The following is a 23,338-nucleotide window of genomic DNA, read 5'->3' on the forward strand; positions in this document are numbered from 1 at the left end:
GCGTCCGCGGCTCCGCGCGTCACGCCGGGAAGGAGTTACCGGGAAAGGGCACCGGCCCAACCGGCTGCAGCGTCCGTGCTCCAGTCAGTCCGCCGGGCCAGGAGCCTCCCGTCCGCACCAGCGCTCGCCGGGACCTGGGGAGGGGAGAGGGGCGGGGACGAGTGGAGGGGGTCACGTGACACTTAAAGGCTCGGCGCCCGGAAGTCACGGACTGAACTGGTCGAGGGCTTCTACTTTGCGAATCTGTTTTGACCCTTGCTACCCGCCGTCTGCGCGTGGACCTGGCGCGGTTGCCATAGGAACGCGGCCCGCTCTTTGGCTGGATCCAAAGGGATGACCGTGACCAAAGAGGACAAAACGTGCCTCCTAGCGAGGCGAAGTCGCGATGCATGATGGGATGCCCCCAAGACCTCCCCGATCCAGGGAGGTGTTTCAACACTTACCGGGAGATGGCCCTCGTCTGGCAACAGTTGCTAGGGTGGGGAAGCAATCGCTGGTCCCTGTTCTCTTTAACCCTATTCATAGAATCGTAGAGCGTCAGAGTTGGAAGGGACCTTAGGGACCCTTTCTAGTCCAACTCCTCCATAAACTGATGGGGAGACTGAGGCCCAGAGAGGGGCAGGGACTTGCCCAAGGCCTAGAATCCAGGACCCCTAAACTTATTTACCAAAGCGAGATCTGCCATAGAATGTGCCAGGGACTGCCCTCGGCTCGGGGAAACGGATGTGTGTGTGGTGGGGAGGGAGGGGGAGACACAGATGAATGAGGTAAACTTTCATTGAGCCAATGAGATACGTATCCTTGGGGATATAAAGAAAGAGGTTTCTTATCCCCCCACCGCCCTGTTTTTTATTGAATTTTCTTTTCATTTATCATTGACACACTGTATCTTTTCTTTCTTTATATTTTTCATCGTCTGTCTCCTCCCACTGGAATGTAAGCTTCTAAGGGCAGGGCTTTCTGATTTGTTCAACTGTATATTCTCGATGCCTGTGTAGACCTCAGCGCAGGCAGGATCTCAATAAATATTTGTGGAATGAGTGAATAAATGGGGCTGAGGTTTTGATGCTCAGGAGAATGGATTCTAAGGTAGACTTGAGTCAGGTTCAGGTTTAAATCTTGAACGGACTTGTGCCACTTACTACTCTGTGACCTTGAACAGACACCACTTCCTCCAGCTCCAGCGTCCCCCATCTGTAAAATGGGGGAAAAGAATAGTTTTTGGTATTCCTTTGATAGGACTGTAGTCAAGGATAAGTGAGATAACACAATGTGAAGTGACTAGCACAATGGCTGGGACTTAGCAAATGTTCAGCAAACAGGAGCAATTATTTCTGAAAGGTGGAAGTGAGCTGTACAAACTGGGAGTTCAGAAGAGTAGATTTCTGCCTTTTTTTTTTTTTTCTTTGTGGGAGGTGCTAGGGTGGGAAGGAAGGAAGAAGGGGATTCAAGACCGTGTAATGTGGGCTTGGTTGGATGAGACAGGCGAGTTTGGAACAGTAAACGACGAGATCTGGGCACCGGGCGGGGGCAGGAGAATTATGGTTTTATTACTGGCGGGAAGGGGGCTAGAGGACACTGAGGCAGGGAGGGGGTTGAATGGGGCTGGACAGACCATCGCCCCAGGCATGGGTGTCCCTCTTGCCAGCAGTATAACCCCCTCCGAGCTTTTTTTTTTAAGTTTAGATTTATTTATTTATGTATTTATTTATTTATTTAAGAGAGAGAGAGAGAGAGAGAGAGAGAGAGAGAGAGAGAGAGAAAGCGAGCAACTAGTGGAGCAGGGGCAGAGAGAGGGAGACAGGGTCGCACGCAGGCTCTGCGCTGACAGCAGAGAGCCCCATGCGGGCCTCCAACCGTGAGATCACGACCTGAGCCAAATTCAGACGCTTAACCACATTTAACCGACTGAACTACCCAGGGGCCGCCCCCGCCCCCTACCCCCGAGCCCCCACCCTCCGAGTTTCTGTAAAAGCGGAATGAGGATACCTTTTGGTTAGGGCTGGCTGCCTGGACTAGGCGCGCGCCCTGGGGGCGGTGCCCGTTGCGGGGTGTGTCTTGGGGGGCGGTGCGGGGCGCGGAGGCGGAGTCGCAAGGCGGAAGTGGTGCCGTGGGTGGCCTGGGGCGGGCCCGGGGGGCGAGGGGCGATGCAGGGGTGGAGCGCGTCGCGGCGGCCGGTGCCGGGGCGGGTCCTGGGCGGCGGGCGGGGCGCCGCGGCCGAGGCCCGGAAGCGGACCGAGGCCGCCCGGGTCCCAGCAGTCGGGCCGCCATGGACGAGGCTGACAGGCAGCTCCTGCGGCGGTGCCGGGTGCGGCTGGTCGGCGAGCTGCAGGTGGCCTCGCTCTGGGACGCTCTGCTGACCCGCCAGCTCTTCACGCCCGCGATGATCGAGGACATCCAGGTGCGCCCCGCTTCCAGCGCGGCCCGCAGACTTCACGTCCCGGCTGGGGTCAGCGAGGCCGCGCCGAGAGGGTTGCTGAAGGCACAGCACGTCTTAAAGGCCGAGCTCCCGCCTTCCCCTCGCCGCCTGTGCCCCCGGTACCCATCCCCTTTGGGGAATCATCATGTGGGAACCCCCTTTTCCCTCACGGCGTTGAGCGCACACCTCTTCCAGGGCTTGCTAGAGCGATTCCACGCCCAGCACCACCAGCGTGCACCGTTGGCTGCTGGAGCCCTGTGCTTCTGGCCGGGATGGAGGCTTGTGTTTTACTTGCTGGCATGAAGGTTCAGGGCGCCCAGCTGGGGTGTCACACTGCCTGGTTCTGTGTCCCTGGCTAAGTCATTGATCCACTGTGAGCCTCAGTTTTCTGGGCTGTGAAATGGGACAACAGTAGTATTGTGAGAGCTACATGAGGTAGTGGGTGTGGAACACAACTGCGTCAGGCCCGGAGTGAGGGCTTAGCTGGCTGTGCCCTGTCCTCTTTGGCCAGCCCCTCCTGTGCTGAGTTTATGTTTCCTAAGGGGTTTTAGAGATGGGCGGGGGGGGGGGGGAATGCTGATGCAGGTAATGAAGAAAATAATAAAGTGAACATGTGAGGTTCTCTTTAAAAGCAGTTTCATGGCTTTGTGTTATTTGACCCTCGCCACAGGCCTGTGAGGTAAGGAGGAGGTTCCAGGAGGTATTTCCTACCAGGAGGGGCAGTGGGTGTGTGCGGCTTCCTGGGGGCCTCTGGCCAGTGCCCTGTGGGCTGCTTGCAGACTGTCCATTTTCTGCATCATCCAAAAGCTTGGCCTGACCTAGTGAGGAAGTCTTTAATAGGGTAAGTGTCGTATGAAAAATTAGCAGTGAATATTAGTATTAGAAGAAGTCTCATGAGAATCTGCTGTGTGACCTGAACTGAAGAGTGGAAATGGTTTGAGACCATTTCCTTGCCTTCAGATACATTCACAGGGGTTGCAAATTCAGATGCCCACAGAGGCCCAATAGATGGGCACCGCGGTGGGTGGCCCCCCAGCTCCAGCTCAGTCTGGCCATTCCAGAATGCTGGCTCCGTGTTTCCAGATCTCTCACGTTATGTAAAAAGAAGTTGAAAGTCCTGATTTTGATGTCAAATTCCCTGATTCTAGATGTTAGCAACAGATTCAGGTTTTCGAAGTACTGTCACATGAACAAGAGGCTGCCATTTGCCACCCCTGGTTTGGCTGAGCCACATGGGTCCTCATCCTGGCTTTGGTACATATTAGTAAGTCGCAATGCCTTGCTGCGACTCCGTTTCCCTCATCTGTAAAGTGAGGAGAATTGTAATTTAACCCCGTAAGGTTACTGAGTGGGGGGACTAGATGAAATGATGCATTTAACACGGGGTCTGTCTTACTGTGAGTGTTCCGGAAATGCTGAAAGGCATTAGCTGTTTTGTTAGTGAGGATCATCTTTGCAGTGACATTACAGATCTGTGGCATTCAACTTAGCAGCCGTTAGCCACACGAGGCTATTTAAGTGTAAGTCTGAAGTAATTAATGCTAAATAAAATAGAACACTTACAGGGCACCTGGGTGGCTAAGTCAGTTAGGCATCCATCTTCGGCTCAGGTCACGAGCTCGCAGTTCGTGAGTTCGAGCCCGGCTTCGGGCTCTGTGCTGACAGCTTGGAGCCTGCTTCAGATTCTGTGTCGCCCTCTCTCTCTCTCTCTCTGCCCCTCCCCCACTCACATTCTGTCTCTCTCTCAAAAATAAATATTAAAAAACCCGTAAACCTCGACCTTTTCTGCATCGTCACAGTCCACCCAATTGATGCCCAAATCCCGTGCATTCTCCTTCCTTATTAAAAAAAGTTTTTTTTTAATGTTTATTTATTTCTGAGAGAGAGAGAGAATGGGGGAGGGGCAGAGAGCGAAGGAGACACAGAATCCGAAGCAGGCTCCAGGCACAGAGCCCGACGCAGGGCTCGAACCCACGAACCGTGAGATCATGACCTGAGCTGAAGTCGGACGCTCAACCGACTGAGCCACCCAGGCGCCCCTCTCCTTCCGTATTTTTCTGGTCTGTCCACTTATTTCTCTCCATTCCTGATGCACTGTCTTTGCCACCACCCGACCTGGCTGTGGCTCACCCCCTTCCACCGTCTACCCTGCCTCCAGCATGATTTTTCTCAGAGGCAGCTCTGACTCTGTCACTCGTAAAGGTCCTCAGCGGCTTCTCCCGGCTGTTTCGGCACACCGCACAGAGGCCCCCCCCTCGCTGCTGTTTCCCACTCCAGCTTACGTTTCATTTCTCTGAATTCGCGATTCACTTCCTAACGTTCCCTGGGGTCTCCGTGAAGACATCCCCTCCTGGAGGACTCCCTGGCTTCCCAAGGCTAAGTTGGATGGCCCTGGACCCTCCTGCTGGCACTTCTCTCCTTGGTGTCCCACTGTTGATTTGTCTGTTTGCATTCCGCGCCCAGATGTCCGCTTCTTGAGGACTGAGAATGTTCGCTGCTGTATTTTCATCACTTAGCACAGTGCTGGGCTCATGGGAGATGCCTCCAAAATGCGGAATGAATAGATAAGCAAAGGCTGGCTGGTGGCAAACACTCCGTGTAACTGTAGGCTCAGTTTTTGCCCTCGTGCCTGACTGGTCAGACTTATACCAGATGGGAAGTGTTGGGGGCGGGGGGGCGGGGGGGGGGGACATGGTGAGAGTCCCAGGATATCGTGTGGCTAATAGTGCCGTGTCTTTTTTTCCAAACAGCATGCGGGCTCAGGGTCTCGGAGCGATCAGGTCAGGCAGCTTGTCATAGATCTAGAGACCCGAGGGAGTCAGGCCCTTCCTTTGTTCATCTCCTGCTTAGAGGACACAGGCCAGGATGCACTGGCTTCATTGCTGAGAATGGGTCGGCAAGCAGAAAAGCAGAATCCACAGGCCATCAGACCCCTGGACCTCATGCCTGTGGTGGTTGGACCAATGGGCCTCAAACCAGAGGAGCTCAGAAGGAGGCAGTATCCTTTAAAGCCGACTCCGGAAAAACTCACTCCAGTGGTGTTGGGGCCCGAGGAGCTGTGGCCAGCCAAGCTCCGGCCAGAGGTTCTCAGACCAGAGGTGCCTAGGCCAGTGGACATTGGTTCTGGACCATTCAGTGATATCTGTGAGTACCAAGACAACGGTCGGTATGCAGTTGGAACTATGAGGTTAATGAACTTGTATATCCAGATCTCTCCCCAGGTGTGGGAAGTTCTCAGCCATTAGTTTTTTTTTAATTAAAAAAAAAATGGTTTTTGATGTTTATTTGCTTTTGAAGAAGAGAGAGAGACGGAGTGTGAGTGGAGGAGGGGCAGAGAGAGAGAGGGAGACACAGAATCCAAAGCAGGCTCCAGGCTCTGAGCTGTCAGCGCAGAGACTGATGTGGGGCTTGAACTCATGAACTGTGAGATCATGACCTGAGCTGAAGTCGGACGCTTAACCTTAACCAACTGAGCCACCCAGGAGCCCTTCAGCCATTATTTTTTTAAATAAGCCTGCTACCCCTTTCTCCCTCTCTTCCTTCTTCTGGGACTACAATAAAGCATAGATTGTTTCTTTTCATGATAACCCATCATTCATGTAGGCTTTCTTCACTCTTTTTTGTTCTTTTCTCTTTGCTCTCTGAGTGGGTAATTTCAAATGAGTTGTCTTCTACTTCACAGATTCTTTCTTGTGCATGATCCAATCTGATGTTGATGGTGTCTGTTGCATTCCTTTCAATTCATTCAGTGCATCCTTCAGCTCCCGTATTTCTATTTGGTTCTTTTTGTGTGGTTTCTATCTTTTAAACTTCTTGTTTTGGTCATGTATTGTTTTCACGATTTTGTTACATTGGCTTTCTGTGTACTCTTGTAGCTTACTGAGCTCCCTTGAAACAGTGATTTTGAATTGTCAGGCACATTGCAGATTACTATTTCTTTGGGGTCAGTTACTGGGAAATTACTGTGCTCCTTTGGTGGGGTCCTATTTTCTTGATTTCTCATGTTTCTGGAAGTCACGTGTTGGCTTTGCATTTGAAGGAGGAGTCAACTCCTCCAGTACTTGCTGACTAACCTCTTCAGTGCGTCCGATCTCGGATTTTTTTTTGCACCAGCTTCTCTGCTGGATTCCCAGAGTTCGACAAAGGTGGTCTCAATTATGGATGATGTCAAAATTGGTGTTCTTTGTTGGGGAAGGCAGTAGAAAACTCTTATTCTGCCATTTTGTTGATGTCCCTCTCTCACTTTGTGTATGGATACTACTGATTTGGGTAATGAATGAATTTTTCAGTCGTGGATGATAGTTATATTTTTGGGGGTGCAGTGAGATTTTGGAAATGAGCAATGGTTTCAGATTTAAGGCTGTGAACTGTAGGATTCTTCAGGAAGATAAAACCATTTCCTTTTTGTTTGGTTATTTAATTGAAGTTTATTTTGAGAGAGAGAGTGCGTGCAGGGAAGGGGCAGAGAGAAAGGGAGAGAGAGAGGATCCCAAGCAGGCTCTGCACTGTCAGCACAGAGCCTGACGTGGGGCTTGAGCTCACAAACTGTGAGATCATGACCCGAGCTGAGACCGAGAGTCGGACGCTTAACTGACTGAGCCACCCAGGTTCCCCTAAAACCGTTTCTAATTAAAAATGGGATGCGAATGCTCTTCTGGCATGGCTTTTTAAACTCATAAGAGGATAGTTCCCCGTAAGGGGTCCAGGCGCTCTGTGAGCAACGAACGGCACCATATTGTTGGATCATGAGAATAGATTCCAGTGCAACTCAACTCAGCATTGCAGCTCTGCGATAACCACCCAGTTCTCTTTGTTTCAGAAAGAAAAGAAGTCCTAACTACCATAGAGGCTGGGGGTCATTGGACTTCTTGCTAATTGAAATGAAAACTCCTTTGACACCGAAGGAAACATTGCCACCGTTACTCGTTTAGTCATTCTGCCAATCTTTCCCGAGGACTTTCTGGGTGCTGGGCTCCATGGATTCCACAGACAGGAAGTGTCCACTCTCCTGGAGCTTCCCTCATGCCTTTCTGGTTTAGAATTTCGTATAGATGGAATCACACCACATACACTCTTCTGGCTTCTTGTCCCTGGCCGAGTGTTTCGTGGCTGTCCGTGGCAATGCACGTGTCAGCGCCTGCTTTCTTTTCAGTCTGTGGAGTGTTGCCTTGCATGGCTTTTATCATAAATTGCTTGTCTGTCGACTTGTTGATGAACATTTTGGGTTGTTTCTAATCCTGGGCATGAAGAATAAGGCTTCAGTGATCCTCCACGGCTGGCTCTTTTTAATGCCCCATTGCGCTCCTTTCTCTCGGGCATATACCCGGAAACGGAATTGCTGGTCAGAGGGTAGGTGTGTGTTTAACGTCATTGGAAACTTCTAAGCAGTTCTGCAAGGTGGCCGTGCCCCTAGACTCCCACCAGCAGTGCCGGAGGCTTCCCGAGTTCTTGCCCTTCTGTTTTCAAAGTCCCTTGCCCTGCTCCTGCTGGGCCAGACATTCACGTTTTTCTCTCCTTTTCTCTCTCTCCAGGTGCTCAGGAAATTTCGAAGCGAAATGCTGATTTGGTGAGTCTTTATGTGATTTGGGGCCAGCTCTGTTGGCCTTGGGCTCGTCTGCTCTGCACTTCCCAGGCCCTTCCCTCTGCCGGTGGGTCAGGAGCCCCAGCTGGAGAGAGGGCCCCAGGCCCCCCCCCCGTAGCTCCCTGGCCCTGGCACAGCTCTTCCCGGAGCAGGCTGTCCAACCCTACCTGCTCTTTGCTCCTCTGTGAAGTCAGGGGGTCAGACCTCACGTGAGGCGGGCCTCACCACTGGCCGTGGGACTGAGTCACTCCCTCTTGTTGACAGCATTTGTTGGTTTGACCCCTGCGTGCCAGTCCTGGGCCCCATGCCGGGATACCTGGGAGCGGACCCCTTGTGTTTCTAGCCCTTGTGGAGCCATCAGCCTAGCAGAGGCTACTTGCACAAAGAAATATCTAAATCTAAATCTTTTTTTTTTTTTTTAACGTTTATTTATTTTTGACACAGAGAGAGACAGAGCATGAACGGGGGAGGGTCAGAGAGAGAGGGAGACACAGAATCTGAAACAGGCTCCAGGCTCCGAGCTGTCGGCACAGAGCCCGACGCGGGGCTCGAACCCACGGACCGTGAGATCATGACCTGAGCCGAAGTCGGACGCTTAACCGACCGAGCCACCCAGGCGCCCCCTAAATCTAAATCTTAAGTACTGTGACAAAAAGGACAGGCTGCGATGAGGGAGGATTCCAAGGGAGAAGGGGAGTCTGGCCGGGAAATGGCATCCATACTCTGAGGGTGGATCTGGGCACAAGTCTGCCAACACAGCGCTTCCCCCGCCCCCCCATGGCTCTCAGGTGCTCCTCGGACGGGACAATCTGTCTGGTCCTTTGGGGGCGAACGGCTCTGGGGGTTGAGTGCTGCCATGGGAACTGGTCTTCTCTCCCAAGCTGGCTGTTGGCGTGTCGTACCGTTCGTGCTCACGCCCATCTGGTTTGCCGTCCGTTTGCTTCTGCCCTGGAATGCCGGGTGTAGGCCTGCTGCTCCTCGGTCAGAGACAGGGCAGACCCCACTTTCTGTCCCACGTCTCCAGACCGTCAACCGCATGAGTGCAAACCTGGGGCTCGCCTTCGCTCCCGGGGAGTGCAGCGAGACCCCGGTTGACGTGGGTCCCTGTGCTTGGGCAGGCGTATGTCCTGAACGCGGACCCCTGTGGCCACTGCCTCATCATCAACAACATGAACTTCTGCCTCGAGTCGAGGCTCCAGACCCGTACCGGCTCCAATATCGACTGTGAGAAGTTGCAGCGACGTTTCTCCTTGCTGCATTTCGTGGTGGAGGTGAAGCACGACCAGACGGCCAAGGTCCGGTCGCTGCCTGTGGTCAGGGATGGGGGGTGGGCTGGGACAAGGGTCCTGGGAGAGACCCGAAAGCAAGCGACTCCCCGACACCCCCCCTTAGGACTGTAGCCCCGGGAGAGGCCGCGTGGCTCAGTGGGTACCAGTTCGGGCTGCAGGCTCAGAGCGACCTGGGTTGTGGACTCCCGCTCCCTGCCGCGTGACTCCGGAGTTTTAGTCTCCTTGTCTAGACAGCAGGCACGGTACTCACCTCCTAGGGGCATCGTGAACAGCACCCAAGCACGGCACCTTGTCCCCAAGAACGGTGGCTACTGTGGCTGTTAGGACTGTCCTTACTGCAGTATTGGCCCTGGGAGCAGGGAAAGTGCTCTGCCCGGGAGGGCCCAGGATGGGGACCTGATCCGTCAATGGCCTGGCTCATCTGTGACCTCGTCTTGTAGCAAATGGTCCAGGCGTTGGTGGAGCTGGCGCGGCAGGACCACGGTGCTCTGGACTGCTGCGTGGTGGTCATCCTCTCTCACGGCTGTCAGGTACGAGCTGCCCGGAGACGCTGCGCTGAGAGGCCATGAAGGAGCCCCGTCCCTTCCTGTGTCCAAGACACCCTGCGCTTTGTGGGCAGAGCCGTGGGGCCCTGTCTGTCTCCTGTTGTTTTCCTGGGAGCCATCCGGCCCTCTGAGGAAATGGATGCCCCTCCTGGGAGAAGGCATCTGGGAGAGGCAGGGAGGAGACGAATTCTGCTCACAGAGCTCCTAGCCTGGATTTTGTTCAGAGTCGGGCACTGCACACAGGGGCTCGCAGCTCCTGCCTCCGTCTTGCATTGTCCCAGGCCCTTTGCTATGGGCTGGGTGTCAGGACACTGGAACCCCCTCGGGGCTTGGCCACTAATGTGCTGGGTCATCGTCGTGGCCCGGCACCTCCCACTTCCTGGGCCTCAACTTCCTCATCTTTACAGCTGAGCGTTGGCACAGGTCAGAAGCTCCAAGCGGGAGGCCCGTCGTCCCCTGTGGGGGTTTCACAGTGTTTTCCAAACTGGCAACTGTCGCACAAAAATCAGGATTTCCAGCTTCTCTTGAAAAACCACAGTGGTCGGGCCTTACTAGGCCACATCCTCACAGAGCAAAACTCTGGCCTACAGCTGGGCAGGGACTGCCCCTTTTCATTCGTGGTGTGACCCCTGGACCAGCAGCGTAGGCCTCACCAGGAAATCATGGGAAATTCAGTCTCTCAGGCCTTGCCACAGACCTTTTCACGGAGAGCCTGTGCTTTGACAAGGTCCCGTCCACATAAAGTTTGAGAAGAACTGGCCTAGAGCAGTAGTTCTCAATGCTTACCTGCATCAGAAGCTCCTGAAAGACCACATTGCTGGTCCCCACCACCAGGGTTCCTGATTTAGATCAAGGGGGGAGCCCAGGAATCAGTAGGTCTTACAAGTTCCCAAGTGATGCTGATGCCTCTGGTCCAGGGACCACACTTTGAGAACCACTGATCTAGAAGAAGCTGGCTGGCACTCTCCCATTAGGCTGTTTTAGCCATGGGAGTCTGAGACCCTTGGAATAGATGCTGACCAGGGCCCTTCCAGAACGAACTTCTGTCTAAATCAGCCTTATGCCCCTGGCTGGGGCCTTCTAAATGCTTGACCCCCATAAAGCCTCTGGACAGTGGTTGGATTCCTCCTCCAACTTCTTGGTTTTGTAACCGGGATTCTTGGTCTTCTAGGCCAGCCACCGCCAGTTCCCAGGGGCTGTTTATGGCACAGATGGCTGTCCTGTGTCCATCGAGAAAATTGTGAACATCTTCAATGGATCCGGCTGCCCCAGCTTGGGAGGGAAGCCCAAGCTCTTCTTTATCCAGGCCTGTGGTGGGGGTAAGCAGGTCCTCAGTCTCCCTGCAGGTGACTCTAGTGGGGAAGGAGCCGCCCCCCTACCTCCTCCTCCGTCCAGCCCCTCCTGATGCCCAAGGGGGTGTGTCCAGGCAGTCAGAGGGTCCCAGACATGGTCCCTTTGTCCACACTGCAGTATCTCCCTCCGGTTAGAGTAGGCCCCAGCTGTGTCCAGCCTGTAGAGGTTAGAGCCTCTACCGTGTCACCGTGCGGTAGCCTCAGGGCCTCATTCGGCTCTGGCAGCTTCAACTCCAGAGACTGAGTAGTAACAAAGCAGGGGACAGAGAAAAAAAAAAACCCTTTCATTTTCCTCATCATTCTCCCGACCTCCCTCAGCTAGACCCTCTTTCCACTGGCCCAGAGGAAGGGAGGCCGGAGCTAAACCAATTATTAGAATTGCCAAAGGCCCAAGTACTGGAGATGTCAGTAATTTTTAAGGATCGTTTGGATTCTTTGCGATTTTGCCATATGCCCCGACTTTAAACCTAAGTCTGACGTCACCATTACCTGGTTTCCTTATAAAGTGAAAAAAAAAAAAAAAAAAAAAGGAAGGAAGAGAGAACATTGTGTGTCCTGAATGGTGGGACATGATGGCAGAGGTGGGGGACCCTGGGCATCCTGTCCCAGGCGTTCCCTTGGCCCAGGGCTCTTCAAGGGCAAGGATGTCTGAAAGGCATGCCAGTTCCTTGTCCCCCAGCCCCCTCTGCGTTGTTGTACCACGGAGCTATCCAGCCGGCCCAAAGGGGGCGCCATTCGCACCAGCGACCTGTACCTGTAGCATTATCTTCTGAACGCGTCCATCTGTCCCATACTGTTCCACGTTGGCAGGGGTGGTGTGACGGGATGTGGCTCGTCTAGGTGAGCAGGCTATGGTCACGTGATTCATCTGATACGTGTTTACTGAGTATCTGCTGTATACACCAGGCTGTGTGTTAGGTGTTCGAGATACAAGCTACACAGGGTCTCTGTCCCCTGGAATTTATAACGTGACTGGAACTGTATCAAGTCACTGTCGTGACCCATGCCCGTAACTCGGCCATGGGTGACTGAGAACCCCAGGTTCGATCTTGGTGGCTACTTCGTTCCTGCACAAACACAGGCCAGCTAATCTCTAGAAGTCTTGGCAAGTAGGGATAATAACAGGACCCACGTCCTAGCGTCCCCGTGAAATATTTAGCGCATGAGTTGGTGCATGTGCAGCACTGAACGCAGTGCCTGGCTCATTTGCATCACTGCAAACCTGGACTCTCCCCCTCCCCTAACCCCAGAGCACCCCGTGTCACCTAAGAGCCCCCTGAGCCCAGCACGGTTACCTGAGAGTTCCGGTAATGGGAAGGTGGAAAGGCTGCCGCTCTCGGAGTTGTAGAAATCCTAGCTCGTCATTGTTTTACGACCCAGAATGTGTCGCCCAGTGATGTTGTTAGTCTGAACCTAGTGGTCCTTTCCTGTGTGAATAGAATAAAAGATGAAACAGGCAAGGGAACTGTGGACGAAGGGCGAGCTGGGACACCTGCTTTCTGGAAAGTCACGGTTAGCTGGTGTTCCGGCTCAGTGCCCCCTCATCGCCCATTCTTGGCAGCACGGAGGGTCTTTCCTGTGTCACTCTCTGGACTCCTCAGCAGGCCCACAAGGTCCGCGGGGATCTGGCCCGGGCCACTTTTCATCCCCTACAGCCTGGCATGCCGTGTCCCGCCCCAGCACCGTTCAGCCCTCCCAGGCTCTGGCTTGCTCCTCAGCCCTCCCTGTGCCATCCCTCTGCCTGCCCTCCTGGCCTACTCTTTAAAAAAAAAAATTTTTTTTTAATGTTTGTTTATTTTTGAGAGAGACAGAGCGTGAGTGGGGGCGGGGCAGGGAGAGAGGGAGACACAGCATCCGAAGCCGGCTCCAGGCTCCGAGCTGTCAGCACAGAGCCCGAGGCCGGGCTCGAACTCACGAACTGAGAGATCATGACCTGAGCTGAAGTCGGTCGCTTATGAGTCACCCAGGTGCCCCTCTTTTTTTTTTTTTTTTTTAAGGATTTTACTTTTAAATAATCTCTGTGCCCAACGTGGGGCTCGAACTCACAACCCTGAGATCAAGAGGCCTGTGCTCCACCAACTGAGCTGGCCAGGCACCCCTCCTGGCCTACTCTTAATCATCCATTCTTCTAGTTACAGCTTATTGTCTCTGTGTCCGGGAAGTCTTCCCTATACACCCCCTCCCTTGCACAGAGTCAGGGTTAGTCTCTGTGCTCACGCAGCCCCTGTCCTTCTCTTGTCACAGCACTTTCTTCTTGTATTGAGATGGCCTCATCCCCTGGTCGGCTCTTCGAGGCCAAGGCCAGGCCCCTCTGGTCCCCCCAGACCTGCCACTAAGCTCACAGGATGGTTGCACCTTATGTGCATCCTAATTATTCGATTTGAAACAGAACCATATAAAAATCACATAAGCAAAATTTTAAGTAATGTAGACTCCCTCCACCACAAAACACCCACCTTAGTGGGAGGAGCAAGATTTCAAAGCTGCAATGCAGTGATCACGATCCTGCCTTTGGAATTCTGGGCCCTGCTCAGCCCCCCGGCCCGCTATTGACCTTGTGTGTAACGCTGTGGCCACACGGGGGCGGCACGGTGCTGAGAACAGAAATGCTGCCGGGTCTGCAGTCTGCACCCGTGTCCTGCAGGGTGGCCTCTTGTTTACGGCCATCTGAACGTCTGCCCTGGGTTTCGGTGACTCTTGTGTTGCTTTGGTAAAATCCACTGTCGTTACAACTTAAAACAGTTTTCAAATCCTTTGACGTGTCGTGCCCCCCACTGGTAAGAGGTAGGGGTGCGGACCCTGGAGCAGAGATCCCTGCCTCCAAGTGAGTAGCGCGGGTGTGGAATGTCAGTGAGTAGATAGCGTAATTCGGCATCTAGCGTGATTCGGCATCTAGCGTGATGCACTTGGCCGAAGCTGAGCGGCCTCTGTTAGCCCGAGCTGTTCATTTTGGGGCAACCCCTCTTTAGACTTCTAGAAATCACTCCGAGAAGGCAGAAGGAGGAACAGCGTGTTGCCGTGGTGGTTGTGGGTTTTAGATGCTGATAAATCCTGCTGTGTGTTCATTTTTCTGGGGAAGTCAGTCTGCCTTACAGAGGGGTTTGAATTTGCGAGTCTGTCTGAGAACAAACCGTGTGTAAGACAGATAACCCCAGGGGCGAGGCTTTCGCATCAGGTTTGTCTGTCGCATGAGGAGGACGCGGGAATGGAGATTCCTGTCTCTCCCAGATTCCCCTTTCGGATCCCACCGTGTCTTCTCCGGCTTCCCCAGGTCGTCCCTCTGCCCACCTCTGCCTGCTTAAGCCATTCCTGTGGCTTCCCCCGCAGCAGTGCCCCAACCTTTCCTGCCACCCACATCTCAACGTCCCTGCCCCTGTTCCACTGCAAATCATTTCCAGACACCCGGGCAGAATCCCAGACCCTGAAGGTTAGCTGTAAGAACAAAAACAGATTACCAAGTTCCCGAGTCAAGTGTATGGAGTGAGAGGCCCATAGATGTTGGGGCTATCATTATGGGGTTGCCAGAACCATCCTTCCCCTGTCTCTGCCCCCTGCCGAGGGAGCCGACTGAGCCAGCCGGGTGCCCCTACAAAGCCTTCTTTAAAATCACGGTTTGTGGGGCGCCTGGGTGGCTTAGTTGGTTAAGCGTCTGACTCTTGATTTTGGCTCAGGTCATGATCTCGTGGTTCATGAGTTCGAACCCCGTGCTTGGGATTCTCTGTCTCCCTTTCTCTCTGCCTCTTTCTCTCTCTCTCAAAAATAAATAAACGTTTTTTAAAAATTAAAAAAATAAAATCATGGTTTGTGACACACATAGTAGATACACACACACACACACACACACACACACACACACACGCACAGACTACCCCTGGGGTACAGAGCACCCACACAGAAACTGAAGAAGACACAAAAGAAGAAGACGGGGTCCTGCTTTCTGGGGAGCTGAATGCCCAAACAGAAACATCTATGCCCTCAATTTACATTGAGACTTAGGTTTAAAAAACTGACATCGAACTCGCCTCTTTGCTTTTTGGGGGTGGACAGGGATAGAGTTGAGGGAACAGTCCGTCATACGACAGTGTTCCCTCCCTTTCAGACAACCGAGCGGAGAAAAATTGCCATTCTTGGCTTCTGTCTTACGAATGCCAAGTAAGGTGGATGTTGTGAGCAATTCGACCTTATGCAATCTTGCCTCGGCTGCTGGAAAGCACAAAGCCAAACGCACGGGCCGCCTCTAGCAAGCACGCGGAACCTTACAACATGCGTTTCTAGATCCCAAATGTACTCTTCTTCTGCCCTTGAAGTTTTACTTCTTCTCTATTTTATTCTACTCTTATCATTTGTGCCTGCTAAGCTATCTTTTAGGGAATCAAAGAAGGCATCAAATCATAGGTCATGAGATTTTGGCCATGTTTATACCTTCTGACCCAGTAATTCCCTAAGGAAATAATTCAAGTGAAGTCAAAACGCTCTACATAAAACAGGGTGCCTGGGTGGCTCAGTTGGTTAAGCATCCAACTTTGGTTCAGGTCATGATCTCGCGGTCCGTGGGTTCGAGTCCCGCATCGGGCTCTGTGCTGACAGCTCAGAGCCTGGAGCTTACTTCAGATGCTGTGTCTCCCTCTCTCTGCCCCTCCCCTGCTTGCACTCTTCTCTCTCTCTCTGTCTCAAAAATAAACGTTAAAATAATAATAATAATAAAAATCCTCTATGTAAAGACACCTGTGGCCACGTGAGCCAAAAACTGGATATCACCTAAATAGCCAACATTAAGGAAATGGATTAGTGAGGGCGTATCACTGAAACAGACCATTATAAAGCCATTTGAACTAGCTGTGATGGGGACTGTGGAGATGTGGAGAAATGCTCCCGGGACAGTGTGCCCATGGGCCACAACCCAAAGGTTAAGAGGCAGAAATGGGGGTAGCTATGTCAGGCTTGCAAGATCCTGGATGATTTCCTTAGCCGTATTTTCTGTCTTTTCCATTTTAAAATCCTAATTCCCCCACACACAGCAGCAGACCTGGAAAAACAGGGGTCAGGGCAGGACTCGGGCCACACACAGCTCCCATCACAGAGTCATCGGGATGGCGACATGGCAGGAGGTTCTCCGGGGACAAGCTCCCCGGAGGGAGAGCTCACTGCAGGGTGCAGTGTGCTACTCCAGATAGAAAGCAGCTAAAAGGAGCTTCTGTAAAAGCAGAGGGCAGAGTGGCCCGGAGGGTTCCTTAGGGAAGGGTTTCTGGAGCCCTTCCGGGGGCTCAGGCACCCCCCCCTTTCAAGGCTGAATAAAGTGAATTGTTTTTTTCATGATGTGAGGTTGACCGCTGTAGCCATTTTCAAGTGCATACAATTCAGCGGCTGGGAGTACGTTCACAAGTGTGCAACCATCACCATTCCCTGGTTCCAGAACTTTCTCATCGCCCCAGACTGAAACCTCATACCCCTCAGGGCTCACTCCCCCTTCCTGCCTCCTCTCAATCCTGGGCAACTGCTCACCTGCTTTCTTCTCCATGGATTTGCCCCTTCTGGGTCTTTCAGATGAACGGAGCCAGATACGTGGCTTCTCGCATCTGGTTCTTTCGCTCCGCGTGTTTTTCGTGTCTACCCACATGGCCCTAGGTATCAGCACTTTATCCCTCTTTAAGCCTGGGTGAAATTCCACTGTCTGTCTGTGCCACCTTCTGTGTATCCGTTCATCTGTCAGCGGACACTTGGGGTGTCCCCACCTGTTGCCTGTTGTGAATGCTGCTGCTGTGAACTTCGCTGTGCCAGGATTTCTTTGAACTTCTGTTTTTAGTTCTCTTGGGTGTGTACCTCTTAAGTTGCTTTTACAGCTTTTGTTTTTAGTAGTTACTTATTTTATTTATTTATTTATTTTTTTTTTTAATTTTTTTTTTTCAACGTTTATTTATTTTTGGGACAGAGAGAGACAGAGCATGAATGGGGGAGGGGCAGAGAGAGAGGGAGACACAGAACCGGAAACAGGCTCCAGGCTCTGAGCCATCAGCCCAGAGCCCGACGCGGGGCTCGAACTCACGGACCGCGAGATCGTGACCTGGCTGAAGTCGGACGCTTAACCGACTGCGCCACCCAGGCGCCCCAGTAGTTACTTATTTTTGAGAGACAGAGAGACAGGGAGTGAGCGGGAGAGGGGCAGAAAGAGGGAGACACAATCTGAAGCGGGCTCCAGGCTCCGAGCTGTCAGCGCAGAGCCCGACACGGGGCTCGAACCCACAAACCGTGAGATCGTGACCCGAGCCGCAGTCGGACACAACTGACCGAGCCACCCAGGCGCCCCTTGTTTTCACAGCTTTAGAAAAGCAATCTCTGCACCCCCGTCCCAATTTCTACCTAATGGGTGTGCAAAACTTTTGTCACAGTAAAAAGTAAAGCTTCGGTTTCTGTTTCTCGCTCAGCGCTGGAACCCTGGCTCCGGAGGGAATCAGGCAGCCTCGGGCTGGGGCGGGCCGGGTGTCGCCAAGAAGCAAGGAGCAGGGGCTCTGGTCGGTGTTTCAGTGACGAGTGCTGTCCGTTTTTGCTTCCTGCAGAGCGGAAAGACCATGGGGTTGAGGTGGCCTCCACGTCCCCTGAAGACAGGACCCCTGGCAGTGACTCCGAGCCAGACGCTGTCCCGTTCCAGGAAGGCCCAGGCACCTTTGACCAGCCGGACGCCGTGTCTAGTTTGCCCACACCCAGTGACATCTTTGTGTCCTACTCTACCTTCCCAGGTGAGCACATCAGGTGTCCTCCCAGCCGGCGGGGCCCCCTGTCAGCCCTAGAAGCAGCGGTGTTGTTAAGGAGCGACCTGGGGGTGACTTGGCCCTGAGTCTTGCCATCTGCGGGACCCCGAGCAAGTCACTTCGCCTCTCTGAGCCTCAGCTAGGATGCAGAATTCAAGGAGGCCTGTGCTCTTGGGTTTCTGTGCCTCACTTGCCTCACCCGTGTCCTGGCCCCGCCTCAGTATTCTCATCTTTAAAATGGGAAGAGCAGTTGTACGGCAGGGGTCGTCGCGGGGATTAGCAAGGTGGCTAGCGCATCCCCGAGCACAGTGCCTGGCACGTAGCAGGCGTGACGGGCATTAGTGTCCTTCCTTTCTTAGCCCTTGGGTGAGTCACTTGACTTCTCGGAGCCTCGGTTCCCTTGCTGGGAAGGCGGGAACCAGAACCAAAGTCCCAAGGCGGTGGTGGCCTCACGACCACGCAAGAAGGTCGTGAACAGGACGGGGCGCAGAGATGTGTGGATGTGTGAATGGGTCCAAGTCCACAGGTGGCCCCAGTCGGGGTGTGGGGGGCTCTTAGCGGCTCTCCGATAAAGTTCCGCCTCTCCGCTTCTGAAGGTTTTGTTTCCTGGAGGGACACCAAGAGCGGCTCCTGGTACGTGGAGACCTTGGATGGTGTTTTCGAGCAGTGGGCTCGCTCTGAGGACCTGCAGACCCTCCTGCTCAGGGTGAGCGTTGCCGTCCTCTGGGAGAGAGAGGGGAGGCTTCTGGGAGGGGCAGCGTGTCCTCCTCAGGTGGGGCGGGCGGGGCCCCAGGCCCAAACCGGAGGTTGGCTTGCTGTGAGGGCTGGTGTTGCCGTTACTGTAACGGTGACAGTGACACTTGCCCATTACTCGGAGGGCTGCCTTCCCTGGCTCCTCTGAGGTCCCAGGCTGATACTGGGACCCCCGCTGGCAGAGGCAGCCCTCCGTGCCGAGGCAGCTCAGTGGCCGGAGCTGAGTGGTGTTCCTGAAGGCGGGTCGTGAGGCATGCCCCACTGTGTAGTCTTCTCGTCTTTTACATTTCTTTAAACATATTTTCATTTTTGAGAGTGAGAGAGACAGATCATGAGTGGGGGCGGGGCAGGGAGAGAGGGAGACCCAGAATGCGAAGCAGGCTCCAGGCTCCGAGCTGTCAGCCCAGAGCCCGACGCGGGGCTTGAACTCACAAACTCCAAGATCACGACCTGAGCCGAAGTCAGACGCTTAACGACTGAGCCACCCAGGCGCCCCTTTGTCTTTTAGTCTTGACCCTCAAGTATATCCCCTTGTCTTGGGGGTCCCCTGGGGGGAGAGCGGGAAGGATGGTCTGATAGGGCCCCAGACTCACTCAGTGAAATGCCGCTCAGAGCACACATGGGCCTCTCCTGCTTGCTCAGGTGTTCTATGTCATGAGAAGGATCTAGAAGGTCTGGGACCCCGCCTTCCTCCTGGGGAGGCTCTGGCTCTGTGCTTTGCTGAGCAGAGCAGCAGAGAAAGAAAAAGCAAGTACAGGGTCCCCACCTGGTACAACTCCAGGGGGCGCCATGACTCTGGGCAGGTGACCTTGGGAGCAGCAGGGGGGCCTTGCCGGTTGGGGGTGGGAGTCCATCAGGGCCAAGCAGTGCACTTGACTCCTGGGCCTCATCTCTTCTCTCAACTTTTCTTTAAGGAAACCTTTCAATTTGATTTGAGCCTTGTGAAGTTTTGAATTTTCTCATTTCTCATTTTGAGTTTTGTAAACTCCTAGTGGAGATGCTTTTCTCTGTTAAACACTCTCCCTCCCAGCTCAAGGAGGTGGGAGGTAGAGCTGTTTATTTTTGTTTTTTAAAAATGTTTATTTATTTTTGAGAGAGAGAGCAGGAGAGAGAGTGCAAGCAGGGGAGGGGCAGAGAGAGAGGGGGACAGAGGAGCTGAAGCAGGTTCTGCACTGACAGAAGACAGCCCGACGCGGGGCTGGAACTCAGGAACCGTGAGATCATGAGCCAAAATTGGACGCTCAACCGACTGAGCCACCCGGGCGCCCCTAGAGCTGGTTTTTAAAGTAGGTTTTAGGGTATTATTTATATATTTTTGTATGTATGTATTTATCGAAGTGTAGTTGACATATGTAGTCATGTTACATTAGTTTCAGGTAGCGATTTGACAATTCTGTACGTTGTGCTATGCTCACTACAATAAGTCTAGTCGCCATCTGTCGCCATACAAAGTTATTACGATAGTCTAGACTATATTCCCTCCCTATGCTGCACTTTTCATCGCCCTGACGTATTTCGTAACTGGAAGTTTATTCCCCTTGCTCCCCTTCACCTATTTCGCCCATCCCCCACCCCCATCCCCTGCAGCATTATTTACAACAGCCAAGATACAGAAGCAAGCTAAGTGTTCACTGATAGATGTATGGATAAAGGAGGTGCGATGTCTATACATGGTGGAATATTACTCGGCTGTAAACAAGAATGGGATCTTGCCATTTGCGACAACATGGACGCAGCCAGAGAGTATTATGCAAAGTGAAATAAGTCAGACAGAGAAAGACAAATACCGTATGCTTTCACTCCTGTGTGGAATCTAAAAAAACAAAACAAACGAACAAGCAGAAACAGACTCCTAAACACGGAGGACAAGCCAGAGCTGTTACAGGGCTGGTTCAGTGGACATCCCCCTTCCTCCTTCTCTGGAACCCTTCCTTCCATCGAGAGAGCTCACGGACTCCCCTGTGCTCCTGTTTTCACAGGTCGCTAATGCTGTTTCGCAGAAAGGGATTTACAAGCAGATTCCTGGTTGTTTCAATTTCCTCCGGAAAAAACTTTACTTTAAAATGTAATGAGGCCAGGGCCCCTGCACCCTTTACCCCAAAACCTTCCTGCTCCAGGCCCAGCGGCAGTGGACGTCTGGTCTTTGCTACAACGACAGCTGTCACTCTTCGAAGGGGTTTGTGGCCTGTAGTGGGTCTGCTCTTTCCCCACCAGTGGCAGACAGGCTCTTAGCGGCTTCCAAATTGGAGACGGATGACTGGCGACACAGGAAGCGGAGCAGAAGAAAATCAAGGACACCCAGGACTCTTACCGGTGGCCTGTTCTCCGGCTAGTGGCTGTGGCCTATGACCCCTGTGTTTTCTGTAGAGTAAGGCTTTTTAACCTCAGTCTGATTGACATTTGGGGCCAGATGTTGGGGGGGGGGGTGGCGCGTCCCGTGCATGGTGGGACGTTTAGCAGCATCCCTGGCCTCTACCCTCTAGGTGCCAGGAGCACCTCCCCCTGCGTCGTGACAACCCCAAATGTCTCCAGACATTGCCGGATGTCCCCTGGTGGGACACCCCTTGAGAACCACTGATCTACAAGAAACTTTGGTTACAAACAAACCGTCTCTCTTAGATCAGCAAGTTTGGGGCTACTAGTCTGAAAAGCTGGAGTCTGCAAATCCTCAATGAGGTTTTAAAAATGATCAATTTTTCTTATATTCTAGTCTTAAAAAAATCTTAGGGGCATATGGACACTTTTCCCCCCTTGTTTCCCCCCTCATTTTGCTCCAACTCTTTGTTTTTCCTTATAAAGGGGATTTTTGCTTTTCTGGCAACATTTCCCCGTCTCTTACTTCATGTGAACCCCACCCCATCCCAGGGAAGGATGACAGGTCTGGGAGCCGTGTCCTCAGGGAAGTTAGGTCACTGAGCCAAGGGGAGCGTAGATACGGCCCCACCCCTGAGGTCTTGTATGCGATCCTGACCCTGGCCAATTTGGAGCTTTTAGGGCCTTGGACTTGAGGATTGTTTGCTAAGACTCACCAAGATGTGATTCACGCAGTTGTCTCTTGGTTATTATTCCCCCCCCCCCCCCCCCCCCCCCGCCTGTGACCTTTCCAAGTGTGAAATAGTCCCGGGGGCTTCTGGCGATTAGTTATCTGTGGTCACCTGCGGGATGGTACAAGGAAACAATCCAATTAACCCGACAGAGCCAAGCAGCGCTTGGCCCTCTGCCTGCTTCCTGCTTCCGGGCTCTGTACTCGCCCCTCATGCGAATCAGGTGGTCCTTGCCCGAGGCGCCCGCCCGAATCGTGTTCAGGACGAAAAGATGTTATCACACCTTTTCACTGACCTGGCGGGGACTTCCTATAAAGGGGTGGGGTGGGGGTGGGGGGTCTTAGCCCGGAGTTCTGTTTGGACTTCCGAGCAGCAGGCCTGTGAACTCCTGAAAATCATACGCCGAATGTGTAGAGGGACAGGTGCTGAGATTTCATTTGTCTCTCAAAGGGATTGAGAGCCTCAAAAGTTTAACAACTAGCGCTGTTTGCAAGGCCACCCCCATGGCGTGTTTTCAGAGGCTGGGTAGCAGTGTCATGAAACATTTTACTGCCCCAACTCCATCGTCCAGTGACGCTGCTGGGGCCAGCTCTCCAGCACAGATACGCAGACCAGTGTGCAAGAATGTGTGTCCCAGGATGTTCGCTGCAGCAGTGGGAGAGAGAATAGGGAGTGGGTGAAAGTGTCACTCCTTCTATTCATAATATGGAATATTATTTAGCTGTCCAAAAGAATGGCCCGGATGTATGTACTGACACGTAAAATGTGACACAGTGCCAAGTGAAAAACACCCAGTTGCAGAGCAGTAGGAGGCATACAATGCTATTTTTGGTTAGAAAGCTATGGTATATGAATGTACCCATATGGACGTGTGATGTATGCACATAAATAAAGTCCAGAAGGCCATACACCATGCTGTTAACAATGATTACCTCTGCAAGGTGGAACCGGAGAAGTAAAATGAGGGGGACTTCGCTTTTTGACTCGATACGCTCCTAGATTCTTTCCATATTTTTACAAGGAGTATATGTATTGCCTTCTAAAGTAAAACTAAAAATCGTGGATACGAAGACGCACGTGTTGTCGCCGTTCAGCGAACATTTGTTGAAAGGACAAATGCCCTTGGCCACCTGTCTCCTGCCACCTCCCTGCTCGCGCTTTTCGTTGGCAGCCTCCTGACTTCGGCTCGTCACCTGTCTGGGTTTGCGTGGGCAGGTGTCCCCAAGCGCAGTGTGGGGCTCCAAGCTGCACATGCACGGCCCCCCTCCCCCCCCCCGGGGCTGGGACCACTGCGAGGCTGCCCCCGCCTTTCTGCAGCTGCTGGGGGGGCCTCCACCCGGGGACAGCTGGCTGCTGGGCTCTGCCAGTCCTGGAGCCCGTTAGCATATGTGCCTGTCCTGGCTGCTGTCCCACAAGCCCAGGGCCTCTGCCCAGCTGCCTCACGAGGCTGGCCTTCCCCGTTGATCCCCTCCGACATCTGGCCATGCTTTCGGCCGTGGCCTGCTCTGTTGTGCCTGTGTCTGCGCCTGGGAACAGCCAATGCTGGGGCAAAAAGGACAATTGTCCCCGGCAGTTGGGTCCCCGAGGTGCTGCCCGGACCATCTGCACG

At 53.2% G+C, this 23,338-nt stretch overlaps 2 protein-coding genes across 4 annotated transcripts in view; one reads left to right on the forward strand and one right to left on the reverse strand.

The window, feature by feature from the left end:
• Positions 1–459, reverse strand: part of DNAJC16 (DnaJ heat shock protein family (Hsp40) member C16) — a 45,689-nt gene extending 45,230 nt beyond the window's left edge. Inside the window, exons 1-2 of one of the 3 annotated variants that reach the window (XR_006962648.1) lie at positions 444–459; positions 40–134 (exon numbers count right to left, since the gene is read on the reverse strand). The gene's annotated coding sequence lies outside the window, so the exon portion shown is untranslated. Of the gene's footprint in view, positions 1–39; positions 223–443 lie in introns of those variants that run through there. The other 2 variants (XM_047082868.1, XM_047082870.1) reach the window with 2 other exon arrangements.
• A 1,765-nt stretch (positions 460–2,224) lies between these two features.
• On the forward strand, positions 2,225–22,637 carry CASP9 (caspase 9). The gene is made up of 9 exons (XM_047082875.1): positions 2,225–2,401; positions 5,170–5,563; positions 7,951–7,985; positions 9,119–9,295; positions 9,730–9,819; positions 11,006–11,153; positions 17,741–17,920; positions 18,529–18,638; positions 20,665–22,637. Exons 1-9 carry the CDS (start codon positions 2,270–2,272, stop codon positions 20,752–20,754), a joined length of 1,356 nt encoding a protein of 451 aa, XP_046938831.1. The 5' UTR covers positions 2,225–2,269; the 3' UTR covers positions 20,755–22,637.
• Positions 22,638–23,338: the final 701 nt, after the last annotated feature.

This window comes from Lynx rufus, unplaced genomic scaffold (assembly GCF_022079265.1).
Source record: "Lynx rufus isolate CCGP_SWC_20201006 ecotype Redwood Valley unplaced genomic scaffold, mLynRuf1.p SCAF_2, whole genome shotgun sequence".
In the NCBI taxonomy this organism is placed as follows: Eukaryota; Metazoa; Chordata; class Mammalia; order Carnivora; family Felidae; genus Lynx; species Lynx rufus.